The sequence below is a fragment of the Panthera tigris genome, chromosome E2 (assembly GCF_018350195.1).
Source record: "Panthera tigris isolate Pti1 chromosome E2, P.tigris_Pti1_mat1.1, whole genome shotgun sequence".
NCBI lineage: Eukaryota > Metazoa > Chordata > Mammalia > Carnivora > Felidae > Panthera > Panthera tigris.
The window spans coordinates 3,075,963-3,094,126 of NC_056674.1; the positions used below are offsets into that span (position 1 = coordinate 3,075,963).

At 61.5% G+C, this 18,164-nt stretch overlaps 3 protein-coding genes across 6 annotated transcripts; 2 read left to right on the plus strand and 1 right to left on the minus strand.

Annotated features, from left to right (window-relative positions):
* Positions 1 to 754: 754 nt before the first annotated feature.
* On the plus strand, positions 755 to 5,122 carry TMEM238 (transmembrane protein 238). 2 transcript variants are annotated; one of them, XM_042969230.1, is made up of 3 exons: positions 755 to 839; positions 1,148 to 2,498; positions 5,021 to 5,122. In XM_042969230.1, exon 2 carries the CDS (start codon positions 1,958 to 1,960, stop codon positions 2,489 to 2,491), a length of 534 nt encoding a protein of 177 aa, XP_042825164.1. In that variant the 5' UTR covers positions 755 to 839; positions 1,148 to 1,957; the 3' UTR covers positions 2,492 to 2,498; positions 5,021 to 5,122. The 2 variants fall into 2 exon arrangements, with proteins under 2 accessions (XP_042825164.1, XP_042825163.1); XM_042969229.1 differs by lacking the exon at positions 755 to 839 and having other exon boundaries at positions 1,080 to 2,498.
* Positions 5,123 to 5,924: 802 nt separating this feature from the next.
* Positions 5,925 to 7,456, minus strand: TMEM190 (transmembrane protein 190). The gene is made up of 5 exons (XM_007080624.3): positions 7,342 to 7,456; positions 7,214 to 7,249; positions 6,468 to 6,593; positions 6,296 to 6,380; positions 5,925 to 6,209 (listed from the first exon to the last, which is right to left on the minus strand). The coding sequence occupies exons 1-5, from the start codon at positions 7,397 to 7,399 to the stop codon at positions 5,969 to 5,971; spliced, it is 546 nt and encodes a 181-aa protein (XP_007080686.2). The 5' UTR covers positions 7,400 to 7,456; the 3' UTR covers positions 5,925 to 5,968.
* Positions 7,448 to 16,921, plus strand: IL11 (interleukin 11). 3 transcript variants are annotated; one of them, XM_042970138.1, is made up of 6 exons: positions 7,448 to 7,730; positions 10,311 to 10,321; positions 14,678 to 14,850; positions 15,015 to 15,101; positions 15,232 to 15,393; positions 16,164 to 16,921. In XM_042970138.1, exons 1-6 carry the CDS (start codon positions 7,648 to 7,650, stop codon positions 16,332 to 16,334), a joined length of 687 nt encoding a protein of 228 aa, XP_042826072.1. In that variant the 5' UTR covers positions 7,448 to 7,647; the 3' UTR covers positions 16,335 to 16,921. The 3 variants fall into 3 exon arrangements, 1 of the variants encoding a protein (XP_042826072.1); XR_444823.2 differs by lacking the exons at positions 14,678 to 14,850; positions 15,015 to 15,101; positions 15,232 to 15,393; positions 16,164 to 16,921 and adding an exon at positions 10,594 to 10,836 and having other exon boundaries at positions 7,514 to 7,730; positions 10,228 to 10,321; XR_006212071.1 differs by lacking the exons at positions 7,448 to 7,730; positions 14,678 to 14,850; positions 15,015 to 15,101; positions 15,232 to 15,393; positions 16,164 to 16,921 and adding exons at positions 7,743 to 8,194; positions 10,594 to 10,836 and having other exon boundaries at positions 10,228 to 10,321.
* The last annotated feature ends 1,243 nt before the right edge of the window (positions 16,922 to 18,164 follow it).

An 18,164-nucleotide genomic window follows, 5' to 3' on the forward strand; every position in this document is an offset into this window, starting at 1 on the left:
CGTGTTCTCGGAGGCGGAGCGCCACCGTGCCGGGGGCCCTTCGTGTGTTTTCGGAATTCCACGGCTGGATTTCCCAGTGGGTCCAGTTCAGAGGCCCCAAGTCCCTTTCCTCAGCGGTTTCTCTCCGGGGTTGCTCACCAGCGCTTGGCACAGTATAGGCGCTCAACAAGCATTTGCTTTATGAATGAACGTGCCAATGCGTGAATTACCTAAGGCCAGCTCCAGCGTCTTCGGATCCTTCCGCTCTTCGTAACCTCTCGGCTATTCCCGACGAAGGCACGGAGGCCCGCTCGGCCATTTTCGGAAATCTCAGGAAACGCTCTTCCCCCTGGGTGGTGGCCTTCTCTTATTGGCGCTTGCCCTTTCGGGTCTGTTCGGAAACACTCGATTTCCGTTCGGCCACATTCAGAATTCTGTAGCTAATCCCGACAGACCTCTCAGTTTGCCCGCCTCAGGTCCTTTTAAAATAAACTCTTAGGGGCGCCTGGGTGGCTCAGTCAGTTGAGCGTCCGACTTCGGCTCAGGTCATGATCTCGTGGTCCGTGAGTTCGAGCCCCGCGTCGGGCTCTGTGCTGACAGCTCAGAGCCTGGAGCCTGCTTCAGATTCTGTGTCTCCCTCTCTCTGACCCTCCCTCGTTCATGCTCTTTCTCTGTCTCAACAATAAGTAAACATAAAAAAAATAAACTCTTAAACCGTTTAGAGTCTAGAGTTTAGAATCTAGAGTTTAGAGTCTAGAGATAAGCTAGACGGAATCTCCTCGCAGACTGCCACCCCAGGAGGGCATAGATTCCCTCTAAAGATCGAGTTCCTTGGAGGAAAAGAGATTCGCGTGGGAAAGGTCTTGGTTCCTTTAGGGGGTCCATACCTGTTGGCCCAGCCTCTTCTCCGTGCCTTGCTGCCTTCCGCCCCCGTTCTCCCCTCTCCAGTGTGCCCACTGTCACACCCGTTAAACTTTCTGGAGGTTTATTTTTTGCCTGATGTAGATCTGTGGCTTCAGCCTCACCAGCACGGGGCTGGGCGCTTGCTGGTGGTGATGAGGATATCAGGGGACCCCAGCTCACTAAAAGGAATGGCAGTGGCTTAGGTCGACCCCATTATTAATGGCACCCTGATGTGTGATCATTTCTGGGAATTCCTTGAGGGCAGGAGCCTCGTCTGGTCCCTCTCTATGCTTTTGGGCTTCACCCCGAATGAGTCCTGGCAGTCCAGAGGCACTAGGGAAAACCTCCTGAGCAGACGGGAACCAGGGGATCGGCCTGCTGCCCCCATCAGAGCGCCCGGAGTCTGGAAGGCAGCTGTGCTCACCGCTATAACCAGCAGCGTTGCACCAGAGCTCCCAGGATCTAATGGTTGGTGTGCACAGGGCTGCAAGAACCATCCACCTTCGTGCCTCTAGGTTCATTCCCAGGCGCACGAGAGGCCCCAGGAGACAGGCAATGAGTGAGAGAAAGCTCCGTAGGGCCCATGTTTCTTCCATTAGGGCACCCTGACTGCTGATTCTTTGCCTCCCGGAACTCGTTGGGGTCCAGGGGCCTTGTCTGATTCTTGTATTTGAAGCCTCCTCTCCCCCCACCACCTCCACGCCTGGCCCAGCCGTCGGGCGCTGGTGCGCAGGGGGCCCTGGTGACAGGCACTGAGCAGAAACAACCTCGGGGCTCCCATAGCACCCCACGCTGCCTGTTTAGACAACCCTGATCCTTCATGCTCCTTGGGGGTGAATAAGGCCCCTCCCACCTTTATCTGTGAGCCAGGCTGTCCCCCAGCACAGGCCTCTGAGGGCCGGGACGTGCTCAGAAACCGCGGCCAGGGTTCCCCCAAGCCGGGCCGGTCTGCACCCAGCCAGCTCAGGTGACCAGGAGGGCGCCGGGCACACCTGGCGCCGTCCCCTGACCCCGCCCCGGGCCCGGCCGCACCCCGGAACGCTCTCCGGGGGAGCCAGCTTGGCGGAGCAAGGCCATGGCCGCGGCGCCAGCGGTGGGCGCCCCGCAGGGGCCCCCGCCGGGTGTACCGTCCCCGCCGGCCGCCGCGCCAGGGCCTGCGTCCGGCCTGGGCCGCTGCCGGATGGCGCTGCTGCTGGCCGTGGCGCTGGACGTGGCGGGCATGGCGGCGCTGCTGACCGGCGTGTTCGCGCAGCTGCAGGTGCGCGGCCGCGACTTCGGCGACCTGCTCATCTACTCGGGAGCGCTGCTCGTCTTCCTGAGCCTGCTCGGCTGGATCCTCTGGTACACCGGCAACATCGAGATCTCGCGCCAGGAGCTCGAGCGCGACTACGGCCTGCGGCCCTCGGCGCTCGCCCGCCTCGCGCGCAAGCTCTCCCGCCGTTGGTCCGCCCCGGCCTCCTCCTCCGGCCCGCGCGCCGCGCCCGGCTCCCGGGGAGCGCGCCGTGCCGCCCGCGCGCCCCCGCCGCCCGCCGCCAGCTCCCGCCGCGTGCGCCTGCAGCTCGCCACGCTCGAGGCCGGGCCCGGGGCGGCGGGCGCCGGCACCGAGTGAGCCCGAGGTGAGGGGCGGGGCGGCGAGTGGGGCGGCAGGGAGAGTTGGAGAGAGCTGGAGAGACAGGGGAGAGACAGCCAGAGTGACGGGGGAGGCGGGGAGGGGGAGGTGGAGAGACAGGGGGAGAGCTGGAGAGACGGGCGGGGTGGGGGGGAGTGCTGGAGAGAGATGGTGGGGATAGAAGTGGAAAGAATGGGAAAGATGGGGGGATGGAGATGGAGGGAGACAATAGGGAGGAAACCCAGGGGTCAAGGTTAGAAAGGAGAGTAGCAAGGCCTAGAGGGTGGAGGCTCAGACAGCAAGGCATGACAGTGGACTTGGAAGACACAAGGAGACCCTGCCCCCCAGATGAGGCTCAGGGATGTCTGTTACCTCACCCCCACACTTGGAGACCCTGCTCTGCACCCCAGCCCCCAGCGGCACCAGGTCCCATTTAATCCCCTCTGTGTAACTGGGTCTCTGCCATCACTCCTAGTATCATCCCCATCCCTGTAGGGGACATTGAGGCCCAGAAAGGTGCCGCCTCTTGCCCGAGGGCACACAGCTGGGATTCTTCCGAAAAAGAGGGAAAGAGTAAGAACACCGGGAGGAGTGTGAGATGCAGGGAAGGCTCTACTGCTCTTTCCTTCCCTTTTCTCTCTCCTCTACCTTTTATCTCCTTTCCTAAACACACACTCTCCAGCTTTGCTCAAACACCTGCTATGGCTCCCTGTTGCCCTCTGAGAAAATCCTAGCCACTCACTGCATGTGGGCCCCACAAGTTTCAGCCCCGCATCCCCTGTCTTCTTTGCAGTTATGATGGCACCCCTCCGTGCATGGACACCAGGCTCCCTCATGTCAATTGACCTCTGTTCGTGCTTTCCCTTATAGCAGGAGCGCCCTTGCTGTCTGTACTCCACACAGAAAACTTCCCATGTGTTCATTATGGCCCAACTCAATTTTGCTGCCGTTCTTTGGGTCTTCATATTGTCTGAGTTACCCCTGTTATCTCTTATATCTGTCTTGTTGTATCTGTGTGCTGGTACTATCTCTCCCGCTGGACAGGCAACATCTTGACGGTAAGGCTTGGGCCTCTAGTGTCTTCATTCTTAGCATGGCCTAGCAAAAAGTAAACTCGGGAAACCAGAGGTTGATAAGTGGGTAGGTGGATGGTTGGATGGGTGGATGGATGGATGGATGGATGGGTGGGTGGATGGATGGGTTGTTGGGTGGATGTGTGCATAGATGAAGGGGTGGATGGATGGATATGGTTAGATTGATGAACTGGTAGATGGGTGAATGGGTGGTTGGATGGATAGTTTGGGCAGATAGGTAGGTAGATAGATGAGAGAATGGATGGTTGGATCGATGAGTGGACGGCTAGGTAGAACAATGAATGGATGAGTGACTGAATCACTCTCTCAAATGGGTTTCCATAAAAGAGTGAAATCCTGATGTCCTAAGACCTTCTTTGTATGTGAGGAATTAACTTTTCTCCTATGTATTCAGAATGATACTACTTATATACCCTTCTTTGTGAGAATTCAGAAAATAGTCACTCCAATCATCTGCTGTGTTCTGTAGTTCAGATGAGGAGACTGATTTAAGAAAAGATGTATGCGAGGCGCCTGGGTGGCTCAGTTGTTTAAGCGTCTGACTCTTGATCTCTACTCAGGTCTTGATCTCAGGGTTATGAGTTCAAGCCCTGCTCTGGGCTCCATGTTGGGCTTGGAGCCTACTGAAAGAAAGAAAGAAAGAAAAATAGAAGATGTTTGCATAGCTGAAGCATCAGCTAACACAAAATTTGGCATATAATGCAGAAATACTCACCAGTGGTTAAAATGACCCCTGAAAATCCTTTACCTTGCCCCAAAGTCTAATACATCTGGATGGATCTCCAGCTGGAGCCACCTGCCTGCCAGAAACATGGGCCAAGCTGACTGGAGCGAAGGCCCCTGTTAGAAGGAAGACAGGCCTGTTCAAACACAGGACTCCTTAGTGGGCAGGGTGAAGTGTTTCCAGTGCATGAAGGACAGAGAACTTGAACTGTAACACAGGGACCTGAAGATTCTGGCTCTGGGTCACTCCCTTCTCCCTCTGGAGCCAAAATCCGTTGAGTGGACAGACAGAGCCACTACCGTTCTTTGTTATTTATCCCCTCTTGTTGTTTTCTTTCTCTGTCAATCTCCCTTTTTCTCTGTCCCTGTGTCTCTGTCTCTGTCCCTGTCTCCTGTGCCTCTTTGTCTCGGTCTCTGTGCCCATCTTTCCCTCTACACGTCTCTGTCTCTCCTCTCTCACTTTCCTGTCACTCATTCTCTACCTGGCACCACTGGGCTCCGGTGAGTTAAAGGCCCACAGGTGCTGCCTTGAAGGGGGGCCTGGAGGGAGATGAAGGAACAAAGGAGAAGGTGTGTGAGCTCCCTGGGGCTAAAGCAGCAAGAAGGGGCTCCCTTCCCCTGCACGCTCAGGCCGCTGGGTGGGGGACCCAGCAGATGCATGGATACTGAGAGGGGTCCCGAATAGCCACTAACCCTTCCCTTCCTCCTGCAGACGAACCCATGGCCCCACCTGTTGGCACTGGACCAGGATGTGCAGCTGTGCCCAAAATCATTTGGCCACCAGGATGCCTATCAGTCCTCCCCCAATCCCCCCCCCCCCCATAAATGGCTCTGCCTCCTAGCACTGTGTGTCTGTCTGGGAGAGGGACAGCCCTGGGGCCGGGCCACACCCCCAGAGGAGCTGCCCGTGCCCTTGGGGACCTTGTAGCCCGCTTCACACCGACCCCCCACAGAGGGCGGTGGGAGAGTGGGGCCAGGATCTTGAGCACAGATGCCCCCTCCCTCAGTCCACACCTCCCTCAGCGCAGGCCCCTCTGGTGGTTTGGGAGGTCCTCCGAGAAGCACACAGAGGGACAAATTAGACTTGCAAAATATTTATTGGGAGGAAGCATGTATGGAGGGTAGTTGGTGACACCTGAGATTGGGGGGAGGGCTGGTCAGGATGAGTCTTCAACTGTCTGCACTTCCTCGAAAATGTCTGTCTGGCCTGTGGAGAGCCTGAGAGTAAAGTTGTCCACTGGAGACAGCCCGGGTCCAGCAGGGGCCCCTCCCATGCTCAGGCATTGATGGGAAGCCAGGCACATGCTTGGGGACAGGATCCCAAGGGTAGGCAGCAGGCAGAGGCCGACAGTCCGTGATGCTCCCGCAGGAGAGCTGAGGACCACATTTTCATGGCGGCAGGATGCCACCCCAGCCCAGTTCGGGCACCCCTCAGCCCTGCGGCCTCAGCCCAGGCCACCCCCTGCTTACCCACTGCCCCCCCTCCTCAGCCCAGACCTCCCACGATCACGCACACACACGATCACACACACACTCGAACACACACACACGCTCACTCCCTGCCCCAGAGCTCGACCATCTCCTGCTCCCATGATACTTAGAAAAGGCACCACAGGTCCATATGCTAGATCTGTATTGAGGGGTCCCGCCAGGAGTGCCCCTAATCATCATCCTCTCCCCCTTCCGTCTCTTCACCCCCTTCTGTCGTCCCTTCCCCTTCGGTGGCCCCTGATGTGTCCAGGTTCCCCTCCAGGGGAAGGGAGGCCGGCATGCTGCCCGAGGACCCCTTCTTGTAGCTCAGATTCCCCCGGTCCTTGGACAACAGAGACTCGGTCCTCGACTGGTCACATTTGCCCTTTAAGAAGCCTGGAAGGTTCAGCATATCCCGGCGCTTGGCCCACCTGCCGGGGAGGACGGACACTCAGCCTCGACCTTCCACCTGCCCCTCTGGGGATGGGGTCCCACCCGGAGTCCCAGCCCCACTTGCCAGAACAGGCAGATGCTGCAGATCAGGAAGAGGAGGCCCCCACACGTCCAGCCCAGCGCCCACATGTGCTTCCTCCGCATCATCTCTGCACAGAGGAGGCAGCTTTGAGACCGGGGTGGGCGGGGAGGGGTCTCCGCCACAGCCCCAGGGGACCCTGCTGCCAGGTACTCACCGTCTGGGCGCTGGTGGTAGCAGACCCCGTCCCGGTAGCAGCATCGGAGACGCAGACAGAGATTGGGGTTTTCGATGGCCGCCTGGCCCCCACAGCTCTCCCGGTCCCACACATCTCCCTCACAGCCTTGGGACCAACCACACGTGTCAGCTATGCCACAGAGTCCGCCAGGAGCATCAGAACACCGCAGTCCCAAAGGCAGGCTCTGGGATTGTCTGCCCGGTGCTTACTCTGCGGGACACAGGAGTCCTGCCCCCAGCGCTGCCTCCCTCAGACCCAGGAGTCCTGACCCCCCCCCCCCCCGCCAGGCCCTCCTCCCTCAGACCCAGGAGTCCAGACCCCCAGCCCCTCCTCCCTCAGACCCAGGAGTCCAGACCCCAGCCCCTCCTCCCTCAGACCCAGGAGTCCAGACCCCAGCCCCTCCTCCCTCAGACCCAGGAATCCAGGCCCCCAGCCCCTCCTCCCCCAGACCAGGAGTCCAGGCACCCAGCCCTTCCTACCTCAGACCTAGGATCAGGCCCCTGACCCCTCCTCCTTCAGACCCAGGAGTCCTGACCCCCAGCCCCTCCTCCCTCAGACCCTGGAGTCCAGACCCTAGCCCCCTCCTCCCTCAGACCCAGGAGTCCTGCTCCCAGCCCCTCCTCCCTCAGACTGGGGATCAGTCCCCCAGTCCCTACTCCCTTTAGACCCAGGAGTCTAGTCTGGCTCCCTGTCCTTGGAGGGCCCGGGTTTCATCCACTGCTCACTCCATGGGTAGAAGAATCCCTGGATTCCATTCCCATCTGTGAAGGAAAATGGTTGGTGTTGGGGCTGCGGTATGAAGGCTGAGGAGGCTCCCTGCTCAGCACTCTGACCCTGTCTTTGGCCCCCTCACCTACTGAGCCCTGCATCAGCAGGAAGAGGCTCAAAGCTGGGATCCCAGAGCCCACCATGTCGCCTCCCTAGACCCCTGGGGCCTCTGTGGGGACAGACCTTGAAGGCCATCACCCCAGCAACCAGCTGGGCCCCGCCCACTGCCCACCCAGCTTTCAAGGTTCTAAGTTCTGTTGCCAAGGAGCCCCCTTGACATGGGGAAGAAGGGAGAGGGGGTCACACTGGCCTGGTCACGCCTGCTTGTTAAGAAGCTGCTTCCTTAGCAACCAGGTGGGAAGGGCCGTGGGGTGGGGGTGGGGGCCTGGGCATGAAAATGAGCCTCCGTGGCAGAAAGAGGAGGCGGTGGTGGTGTAAGACGTCTGCTCCCTGTGAACCAGGGGACTCCACGGGGTAGGGCCTGGGGGACCTTCCTGCCAGGGAATCCCTCCACTTAGTAACCCGATACCTGCGGGGCAGCTCATAGCCTGGGGTCTTCCCCCTAGCAACCAGGGGCAGGGGCCTGAGGCTCCCTGAGCCCCATTGTTAGGGAGGCCCCCCCCCCCACAACGAGATGGCCTAGGAGGACAAGGGGAAGATGGGGGTTGGTCCGGGGGAGGGGGGCGGAGCACTTGCTCAGGAGTCCCCTTGTCCCAAAGGCACTCCGGGCCTCCCCGTGGAGAAAGTATGGGGCATGTGTAGGGGGCCTTAGGGATGTGAGGGCCCTGAGGGTGGCTTCTCCCTAGGCCTCAGTCCACCTACAAATGGGGAAAGGAGTCCATGTGGAGGTCGTCAAGCTTCCCATTTGGTTCCCCTCAGTAAGGAGGAGGAGCCCAACTGGGGAGCTGGGTTGGGACTGCGATCCTTAGTTCTCTCAGGTGAACTTCCAGTCAGCTTTGCAGGGCAGTGAGGAGGGGCCTCCTGAGGCCGTGTAGCTTTGGGGCCTGGATTTCTGAGTCTGAGAGAGGAGGGGCTGGGGGGCAGGACTCCTGGGTCTGAGGGAGGAGGGGCTGGGGGTTTGGACTCCTGGGTCTGAGGGAGGAGGGGGCTGGGGGCCAGGACTCCTGGGTCTGAGGGAGGAGGGGCTGGGGTCTGGACTCCTGGATCTGAGGTAGGAGGGGGCTGGGGGCCTGGGCTCCTGGGTCTGAGGGAGGAGGGGGGTGGGAGTCTGGACTCCAGGGTCTGAGGGAGGAGGGGGCTGGGGGCCTGGGCTCCTGGGTCTGAGGGAGGAGGGGGCTGGGAGTCTGGACTCCAGGGTCTGAGGGAGGAGGGGGCTGGGAGTCTGGACTCCAGGGTCTGAGGGAGGAGGGGGCTGGGGGGCAGGACTCCTGGGTCTGAGGGAGGAGGGGCTGGGGTCTGGACTCCTGGGTCTGAGGGAGGAGGGGGGTGGGAGTCTGGGCTCCTGGGTCTGAGGGAGGAGGGGGCTGGGAGTCTGGACTCCAGGGTCTGAGGGAGGAGGGGGCTGGGGGCCTGGGCTCCTGGGTCTGAGGGAGGAGGGGGCTGGGAGTCTGGACTCCAGGGTCTGAGGGAGGAGGGGCTGGGGAGCAGGACTCCTGAGTCTGAGGGAGGAAGGGCTGGGGGCCTGGGTCTGAAGGAGGAGGGGCTGGGGGCCTGATTCCTAGGTCTGAGGGAGGAAGGGGCTGGGGGCCAGGACTCCTGGGTCTGAGGGAGGAAGGGTATGGGGGCCAGGACTCCAGGGTCTGAGGGAGGAGGGGGCTGGGGGTCTGGACTCCTGGGCCTGAGGGAGGAGGGGGCTGGGGGCCAGGACTCCTGGGTCTGAGGGAGGAGGGGCTGGGAGTCTAGTCTCTGAGGGAGGAGGGGCTGGGGGTCTGGACTCCTGGGTCTGAGGGAGGAGGGGGGTGGGAGTCTGGACTCCTGGGCCTGAGGGAGGAGGGGGCTGGGGGCCAGGACTCCTGGGTCTGAGGGAGGAGGGGCTGGGAGTCTAGTCTCTGAGGGAGGAGGGGGCTGGGGTCTGGACTCCTGGGTCTGAGGGAGGAGGGGGGTGGGAGTCTGGACTCCAGGGTCTGAGGGAGGAGGGGGCTGGGGGCCTGGGCTCCTGGGTCTGAGGGAGGAGGGGGCTGGGAGTCTGGACTCCAGGGTCTGAGGGAGGAGGGGCTGGGGAGCAGGACTCCTGAGTCTGAGGGAGGAAGGGCTGGGGGCCTGGGTCTGAAGGAGGAGGGGCTGGGGGCCTGATTCCTAGGTCTGAGGGAGGAAGGGGCTGGGGGCCAGGACTCCTGGGTCTGAGGGAGGAAGGGTATGGGGGCCAGGACTCCAGGGTCTGAGGGAGGAGGGGGCTGGGGGTCTGGACTCCTGGGCCTGAGGGAGGAGGGGGCTGGGGGCCAGGACTCCTGGGTCTGAGGGAGGAGGGGCTGGGAGTCTAGTCTCTGAGGGAGGAGGGGCTGGGGGTCTGGACTCTTGGGTCTGAGGGAGGAGGTGTTGAGGGCCTGATCCTAGGTCTTAGGGAGGAGAGAGGCTGGGGGCCTGGACTCCTGGGTCTAAAAGAGGAGGGGGCTGGGGGTCTGGACTCCAGGGTCTGAGGGAGGAGGGGGCTGGGGGTCTGGACTCCTGGGTCTGAGGGAGGAGGGGGCTGGGGGCCTGGGCTCCTGGGTCTGAGGGAGGAGGGGGCTGGGAGTCTGGGCTCCTGGGTCTGAGGGAGGAGGGGGCTGGGAGTCTGGACTCCTGGGTCTGAGGGAGGAGGGGGCTGGGGGTCTGGGCTCCTGGGTCTGAGGGAGGAGGGGGCTGGGGGCCTGGGCTCCTGGGTCTGAGGGAGGAGGGGGCTGGGGGTCTGGACTCCTGGGTCTGAGGGAGGAGGGGGCTGGGAGTCTGGACTCCTGGGTCTGAGGGGGGAGGAGGAGGCCAGGACTCCTCTGAGGGCAACTGTCCAGAAGCCCAGATCCCATTTCTCTGGAAGCCCTGTGAGGCTGACCCCCTGCCCTGGGCATCTCCTGTAAACATCCTGGTGGGAGCTGAGTGGCCCTGGGCTGCCTCCGTCAGAGATGACACAGGTTAGAGGGGGCTCAGCAGGGGGCCGGGGGTGGGGGGTCATAGGGGTTGTGGAGCTGAGGCCAGCAGCTGATGACCATTTCCTGTGTCAACATCATCTGGACCCACTTCGCAATTCCCGGGATTCCTCAGGGATCAAGGAGGGGGTGGGGGGCGGGGCTGCCAGGGCCCTGGACCGCGACTTGGGACTGGGGGGGCCCCCGCCGTCACGGCCCTCACCGCTAATGACAGGTTTGGGCTGCTTCTGCGGCCCGCCTGCCCCGTCACCCCCCAGAGGCCAGACAGGACCCCCCAGGGACAGACAGACGGACACACACAGCCTCGGACCTGCTGACCTCACACCAGCCAGCCCCACCTCGCCCAGGGGGTCGGCACACGCAAGGACCCCGGCTCCCCGCTAGTATCCCAGGGGTACCTTCCCCCAAGATTGTGACCCCCCACCAGAGCCTCACACACTGGGTCTCCCCTGATCTCCGAGTTTGTTTCTTCCTGTGTCCCTAGATCCCATTGTTTTACATCATTGTCTGTTTGTCACTCTGGGGGTTTGTGCTACAGTTTCTGTTCCTGCTTGTCCTGTCATCTTGTCACCTCCCCAAGGCCTGCCTCTCAGTGTCTGCACCCCACCCCTTCCTTCTTACTGTCCTTGTAGTGGAAGTAGCTGGAGCACCCCTCACCCTGGGGAAGACCCAGGAGTCTGGAGAGTTCCCCCTGCCCTCGCCCTCCTGTCCTGTCCTGCGCCCACCACATCTCCCTCAGCCTCCTGCAGCCGGGAAGGATGAAAGATGGGCAAACATGACCCCAGAGCCCTGGGTGATGGCCAAGGCGACACTGGGGGTGGGGCGGGGGGACTGGCCCCAGCCACGCACCACTGACCTGGCCCCAGACTCCTGACCTTTTCCGTAGCGTATTCTCCAAATTATAAAAGGCAACACTTTTTTCTCTACCTGGAAGCCAGGGTTTGGGGCCTGGACACTGGGCATGGGGTCTGAGGGAGGAGGGGCTGGGGACCAGGACTCCTGGGTCTGAGGGAGGAGGAGATGGAGGTCTAGACTCCTGGGTCTGAAGGAGGAGGGGCTGGGGGTCTGGACTCCTGGGTCTGAGGGAGGAGGGGCTGGGGGAAGGACTCCTGGGTCTGAGGGAGGAGGGGCTGGGGGTCCAGACCCCTGGGTTGAAGAAGGGGGTCTGGTTCCCTGTAGGTGGAAGGGGCTGCCATTTCGAGATCCCTTTTGTTGCTCCCAGACTGGCCCCGGGCCCAGTCCCTATCCCCTCAGGCCAGTCCATCCCCCAGGCTGGTGGCCTGAGTCACCTTGGCTGGCCCCGCCGGTCTGGGGGGGGGGCTACGTCAGTTCTCCCCTCACTGACGCAGCCTTGGGCCCCCCACGCTGACTCAGCCGGAAACAGGCCCCCTGAGGGGCGGAGACCCAGTGGTCAGAGGCCTGGGTCCCTGCGGGAACGGGGGCTGGGAAGGGCCCCTGGGGGGCCCTGGAAGGGGTGGCCATGACAGACCAAGGGAGAGAGAGCTCTTACCTGAGCAATGAGGTCATGTCCCACCATGGGGGGGCTGTGACCTCACCTCCCTGGGGAGGAGAGCCGTCGTCCCCCCCCTCCCATGGTGGGGGATGGGAGGGGGAGAACTCTAGCCTCCATTCATCCCCAGAGTCCCCCCTGCCAGCTCAGCACAGAGCCTAGAGGGAGTCCACCGGGGGACCTTTGGAAAGTCCCGTCACTTTGTCTTCCACTGTCGCTTCTGTCCTGGGTGGTGGTGGTGGGGGGGGAATGCTCCTGGGAATGGAGCTCTGGACCTGTTCCCTCAGGGGCTCTGCCCAAGTGCCTGGCCCTCCTCCGGGTACCATGTCCACGCTGCTGTTCCCCCGTCTGTGTGCGTCTCCCCCTCTGGCGCCAATGCCTCTCTGCACCGCGATCTCTATGCAGATGTCCCCCGTGCCCTGTCCCCAGCTCCTCTCCCTGGCTGAGCCACTCTCTCTGCAGTTCTGTCACCCTCCCTGCCTCCTCTGCTCACGCAACATCTCCACCCTTCTTTCTCTGGGTCTCCCCACATGTGTTAATAAAAATCAAGAAAGAGAATAACAATGGTTCATATTTCCTGAGAGCTGACTGCGTGCTTTGCATGGGTGAAGTCATTCTTACCCCGGCGTTTGGGGGGTAGGATGGGTACTCGGTCACCCCCATTTCACAGGTGAGGAAACTGAGGCACAGAGGGGTACCGCACCTCCTTTCCATCTCTGCTTCTCTCCCCACCTTCACATCCCTACCTGTCTCCTGGGGAAAGGCTCTGCCCCTCTCTGTCCTCAATGTTCAGCACCTCTGTCTCTGAGCGCGTCTGTCCCCCTGCCTCTGTCTCTTGGGGCCTTTCTGCTCTGTCACCTGCTCCTCTGTTTTCTCTGTATCTCTTCTGCAGCCTGCCTCCCCTCTATGACTGCAACTTTGTCCCTCTTCCTCCTGGGGTCTCTCTGCGACTGCAGTGTATCTCCTTAGTGTCTCCGTCTCTCTATCTCTGCCTTTCAGAGGATCTATCTCTGCCCCAATGTCCCCATCTCTCCAAGTGTCTCTGTCTCCTTGCTTGGGTCTCCAAGCTCCGTCCCCTTCTCTTTCTCCGTTCCTCGTCCCACGGGGTCGCTCTGCCTCCCCATCCTGCGTCTTGTGGCCCCGTCCCCAGCTCTCCGTGTCCCTCAGTGCCAGTCCTGGTCCTGTGGACCCCCGCCCGCTGCCCGCAGCCGGGCCTCAGCCCTCTGCGCCGTGTGTGTCTGCCCCTGCGGCGGCCGGCCGAGGAGGTGGAGGGAGGGGACGCCAATGACCTCACCAGCCCCTCTCCGACCACCCCCCCCTTTCTCTTTTCAACTTTTCCAACTTTTCCTTCCGTGCCCTCCTCTGAGCAAGGCAGCGTGAGCCCTGCGAGGCAGCCGGCTCCGTCTGAATGGAAAAGGCAGGCAGGGAGGGTGAGTCAGGATGTGTCAGGCCGCCCTCCCCTGCCGCCTGCCCCCCGCCCGCCCGCCCTGGCCCCCTATATAACCCCCCAGGCATCCACACTCCCTCACTGCCACGGCCCTCGCTGCTCACACGCACATGCCTCCCCTCCCCAGGCCGAGGCCCAGCTGACCCCCAGGGCTCCCCCCCGGCAGCGGACAGGGAAGGGTTAAAGGCCCCCAGCTCCCTGCCCCCTGCCCTGGGGAATCCCTGCCCTGTGGGGACATGAACAGTAAGTTGGTTCAAGTTCATAGGGTGGGGGGGGGGACAGGAAGGGAGGAGGGAGGGACCGCGGCGAGGAGGGTGGGGAGCAGACAGACACAGCGGAATCGGACAGAGAGAGACAGAGGAGAGCGAGGGAGCCGTGGGGAGGCAGAGACGGAGGACAGGAAAGGAGATTCAGAGAAAGCAGCAGGAGGCCGGGAGCAGAGACGGGCAGAGACAGGAGGACGGATTTGAGACGCGGAGACAGGGCAGCGCGAGAGACATGAAGACATACAGACAGAGACAGACAAATGCCGGGAGGTGACCCCCAAGAGCGCGGGACGCCCTGGGAGTCGGCAGACACCCGGGCATCCCGACAGAAAGGCTCCGGGAGGGAAACTGAGGCAGGGAGCCCGAGGAGGTGAGCGCAAGTCCCGAACGCCGACCCCCCAGGCAGGGGGAGGAGAGAAAGAGAGACAGTGGTGCAGACAGGAACGGGAGAGCCAGACAGATGCGGACCGACGGACAGACAGCGGCCGGGGAGGGCCCGGGGGGCGGGCTGGGGGTGTGATGCGGGAGCGGGGCGGCCCGGGGGGCGCTGATTGGCTGGCGGGCGCGGGGGTGGGCGGGGCGGCTGGGGGATGGGCTGCCGGGGAACCAGCGGGCCGGAGCCCCCGGGGAGCGCGCCGCCGCCGGGTCCCTGTCCGCCTCCCGCGTCCCCGCTGCGCCCGCGTCTCTGCGTCCCTCCGCCCAGGTGTGCCCCGGGGGCATCCCCGGCACCACGGCCCGGCCTTCCGCGGTCCCCCTGGGCAGGGGTCTGGGCCTCCGGGTTCCTGTCCCGGTCTCCTTGCCCCGCTCTCAGTCCGGCTCGGGCTCCCGAGGCCCGGGGAGGGGGCAGGTTCTGGCCTGTGCCTCCCCCCCTCACGCCCCGCCCCGGGGCCCAGATTCCGGCGTCCGGGGGCGGACGGGAGACGCCCGGCCCGTCTACCCGCCCCGGGCCGCGTCTGCTCCGACGGGCGGGGCAGCCAGAGCGGGAGAGGGAGAGGGCAGCCCGCCCCGGGCCCGCGACCTGCCCTGGGCGCGCCACCCCGGGACTCGGGACCCCCAGTCCCTCCTCCCCCGGACCCACCAGTCCGGTCTGAGCTCCCTCTGCCTTCTCCCGCCCCCAGGTGTTTGCTGCCTGGTCCTGGTCGCTCTGAGCCTGTGGCCGGATAGAGCTGCTGCCCCGGGGCCACCGCCGGGCCCCCCACGGGCCTCCCCAGACCCTCGGGCCGAGCTGGACAGCGCCGTCCTCCTGACCCGCTCTCTCCTGGCGGACACTCGACAGCTTGCTGCGCAGCTGGTGGGAGAGCCTGCCGGGGCTTGGGCTGGGACAGGGACCCGGAGTGTGGAGGGCTTCTGGGCTCGCACGGAAACAGCGGGAGGGGGGAGTCTGGGGCCTGTCTGCAGGATGGGGGGACCCTTGGAGCCGGGCAGGGTCCCCCTCAAGGCTTCTTTTCCCCACAGAGAGACAAATTTCCAGCCGACGGAGACCACAACCTGGACTCTCTTCCCACCTTGGCCATGAGTGCAGGGGCGCTGGGAGCCCTACAGGTAAGGGGAGGGGAAGGGGAAGAGGGGGCAAAGGTGAGAGCTGGGCGGTGGCCAGGGTGCAAGGGGGGCTGGGGGCCAGAGCAGGCGTGTGGCAGGTGTTCCCTGATGCCCCCCATGCCCTGCCTCCTAGCTCCCAGGTGTGCTGACGCGGCTGCGGGCAGACCTGTTCTCCTACCTGCGGCACGTGCAGTGGCTGCGGCGGGCGGGCGGCCCTTCCTTGCGGACCCTGGAGCCGGAGCTGGGCGCCCTGCAGGCCCGGCTGGACAGACTGCTGCGCCGGCTGCAGCTCCTGGTACGACCTCGACCTCGCAGCTCCCAGGCCCCATACCTAGACTTGAAACCTGAGACCCTGGGACCCCAGACTCCAGGCCTGCTCGGAGACCCCCAGCCCCCTCGAGGCCCCAGACCCTGACCCAAAGCCAGCCTGGAGACCCTGACTCTGCAAACTCCAGACCTCAAGAGCCTAGATCCTGAGATCTCGGGTGAGACGACCCCAGATCCTGAGCTCTGAGTCTCTAAGACCTCAGATGCTGGTTGTGAGCCCTTAAGACCCCCAAACCCTGACCGCCAAAACCTGAGACCCAAGAACCTGAGATCAGAAAACTTTAGTTGCCCGTTCCTGGGCCTGACCACAAAGACCCTGGACCTCAAATTCCAGCTCCCAGTTCTGAGACCCCAGCCCTCACCCACGAGTCCCTGAGCTTGGATCCTAGAGACCCCACATGTAAGACACCAGCCCCAAGATCTTGGACCTGACCCCAGACTTGAGCCTACAGCCCCCAGCGTTCGCCTAGCATCAGGATCCCAGCCCTGACTCTATAGACTTCACCCCTCAATCCCCTGAGCTTGGCCCTGGAGTTCCAGCTTTGAGACCTCCACCTTTTGGCCCCAGCCTCCATTTTCTGAACCCAACATGTTGAGAACTCCCCACCCAGAAACCCTACCCTGCAGGTTAAAGACCCTCTGGAAACATGCAGCCTGGACTCCCAGGTTCCAAACGCCCCTTCCCGGGACCCCCACTGCACCCCCACCCATTGCTAACCTTCTGTCTTCTCCCAACAGATGTCCCGCCTGGCCTTACCCCAAGCACCCCCAGACCCACCAGCTCCCCCACTGGCCCCCCCAGCCTCCGCCTGGGGAGGCATCAGGGCAGCCCACGCCATTCTTGGGGGGTTGCACCTGACCCTTGACTGGGCCGTGCGGGGCTTGCTGCTGCTGAAGACTCGGTTGTGACCAGCTACACAGAACCGCCAACGTCCTTCGATGCCACATCTTATTTATTTATTTATTTGGGGACTAGGGGCATGGAGGTCAGGAGATACCCCCCTCTTCTTCTCCCCCTGATTAGAGACGGTCCCTCCAGGAGACCTGGGCAGAAGAGGGGGGGGCATCTGTGCCTTATTTATACTTATTTATTTAAGGGCGTGGGTGGGAGGTGGGTGGGCTTGGGGACCAAAGGGTGAGGGAACAGGAGTCCTGGATTCTTGAATCTCTAAGACGTCTGGCCACAGTGTTTCCCTGTTCCCCACGCCTCTGGGCCTAGGCAGGAGCATATATTATTTATTAAACAATTACTTTTTGTGTTGGGGTGGGGAGGGAAGGGAAAGAGGCCTGGGTTTTTGTACAAAATGCGAGAAACTTTTGTACGATACAGAAGGGGAAATTAAATTTGTCATACACATCCACTTAGAGGTGATTTCTCTGAGGGCTGGGGGCTGGGGTCCCTGGAGTAGAGGGAGGCAGGGACCCTTAGTGGGCAGGACAGCAGAGGGGAGATGGTTGGTCCTCCAGGGCAGGGTCTGAGCCTCATCTGGTGCACAGCACTTCATAGACTCTCAATAAATATTTAATAGAAGGTTCCAGAAGGTCATCCAGTGCCCTACAGTGCTTGTACATGACAAGGCTGCAAGTTCGAGGTCATTCATTATGGCAGTTCACAACAGCAAATTGGAAGCAACCTAGATGTTCAACAGTGAGGGATGGTTTAATAAATGACACCCAACTGTGTGATGGAAAACTATTAGCCATAAAGGGGGGATGATACAGAGGCGGCTTTAAGACATAGAGAAAGCAGGCTACTAACCACTGCATGATTCCCACTTTGCTTCTCTGGATGGATGGATGGATGGATGGATATATAGATTTTTTTAAGAAGTCCTAGAACACAGGGCACCTGGCTGGCTCAGTCAGTAGAGCATGTGACTCTTGATCTCTGGGCCGTGAGTTCAAGTGCCACGTTGGGCATAGAGCTTACTTTAAAATAATAATTAAAAAAAAAAAAAACTCCTAGAAGAAAATACACCAAAATGTTGACCGTGGTCCCCTCAGGGTGGAAGGCAGGGTGGGATTATGGGTGCTTTCATTATTTGTGCTTGTCCGAATTACTCAGAGTTTCTACAGTGACCATGTGTTTTGCATGACCCATTAAAAAAAAAAAATACACACTTTTTAGAAGGACGGAATGCCAGCCAACCCCTTCCCCCAAAGCAAGACCTCAGAAGGAGTCAGGAATGACTGCTCACTGAGTGTGTGCTCTGGGCCGTGTCTTAAGTGTGGGGTTTTACTTACATGATCCCCTGAATGCTCCATCATGCCCCACTTTCCAGGTGAGAGAAAGTGAGGCTGGCAGGGGAGGGGACATGGTGTTCAAGGTCACACCTTGAAAGGGACCACTGTGTTTCTGCCAGAGGTCCAGCTCCTTCCAAAGCCCGTGCCCCTTTCTTTATAACCAATGTTCAGCAATCACTGCCACAGACACAAATCGGTTATATATGGGGAAACTGAGGCTCAGTGGGGGGGTATGAGTCTTCCTCAAGGTCCCTGAAAGGGGTCAGTGGTGAGTTGGGGCCATGCTCGGGCCTCCCTTCTTAAGTGGGAAACTCTTTGGTTAATTATCCATTTATAATGTCCAAGACAGATCCTGCCGGGGGCCCTGAGTTTTCAGTAGCTTTGGGTCTGCAGTCGTGGCTTCTGATTCACAGACTCCAGCCCTCGAGACTCTAGGCCACATCCCAGGAGGAGAAGGGAGTCCACGCCCCCCCCCCCCAGAGAGTTCCCAGAAAG

Bases quoted from the DNA above. Each gene is read 5' to 3' on its own strand.
- TMEM238 (XM_042969230.1), top strand. From the start codon at position 1,958: ATGGCCGCGGCGCCAGCGGTGGGCGCCCCGCAGGGGCCCCCGCCGGGT.
- IL11 (XM_042970138.1), top strand. From the start codon at position 7,648: ATGAAAATGAGCCTCCGTGGCAGAAAGAGGAGGCGGTGGTGGTGTAAG. The intron at 14,851-15,014 runs GTGGGAGAGCCT...TTTTCCCCACAG, and splicing joins GACAGCTTGCTGCGCAGCTG to AGAGACAAATTTCCAGCCGA. The intron at 15,394-16,163 runs GTACGACCTCGA...TTCTCCCAACAG, and splicing joins TGCGCCGGCTGCAGCTCCTG to ATGTCCCGCCTGGCCTTACC.
- TMEM190 (XM_007080624.3), bottom strand. From the start codon at position 7,399: ATGGTGGGCTCTGGGATCCCAGCTTTGAGCCTCTTCCTGCTGATGCAG. The intron at 6,594-7,213 runs GTGAGCAGTGGA...GTTGGTCCCAAG, and splicing joins GGGATTCTTCTACCCATGGA to GCTGTGAGGGAGATGTGTGG. The intron at 6,381-6,467 runs GTGAGTACCTGG...TCCTCTGTGCAG, and splicing joins CTACCACCAGCGCCCAGACG to AGATGATGCGGAGGAAGCAC.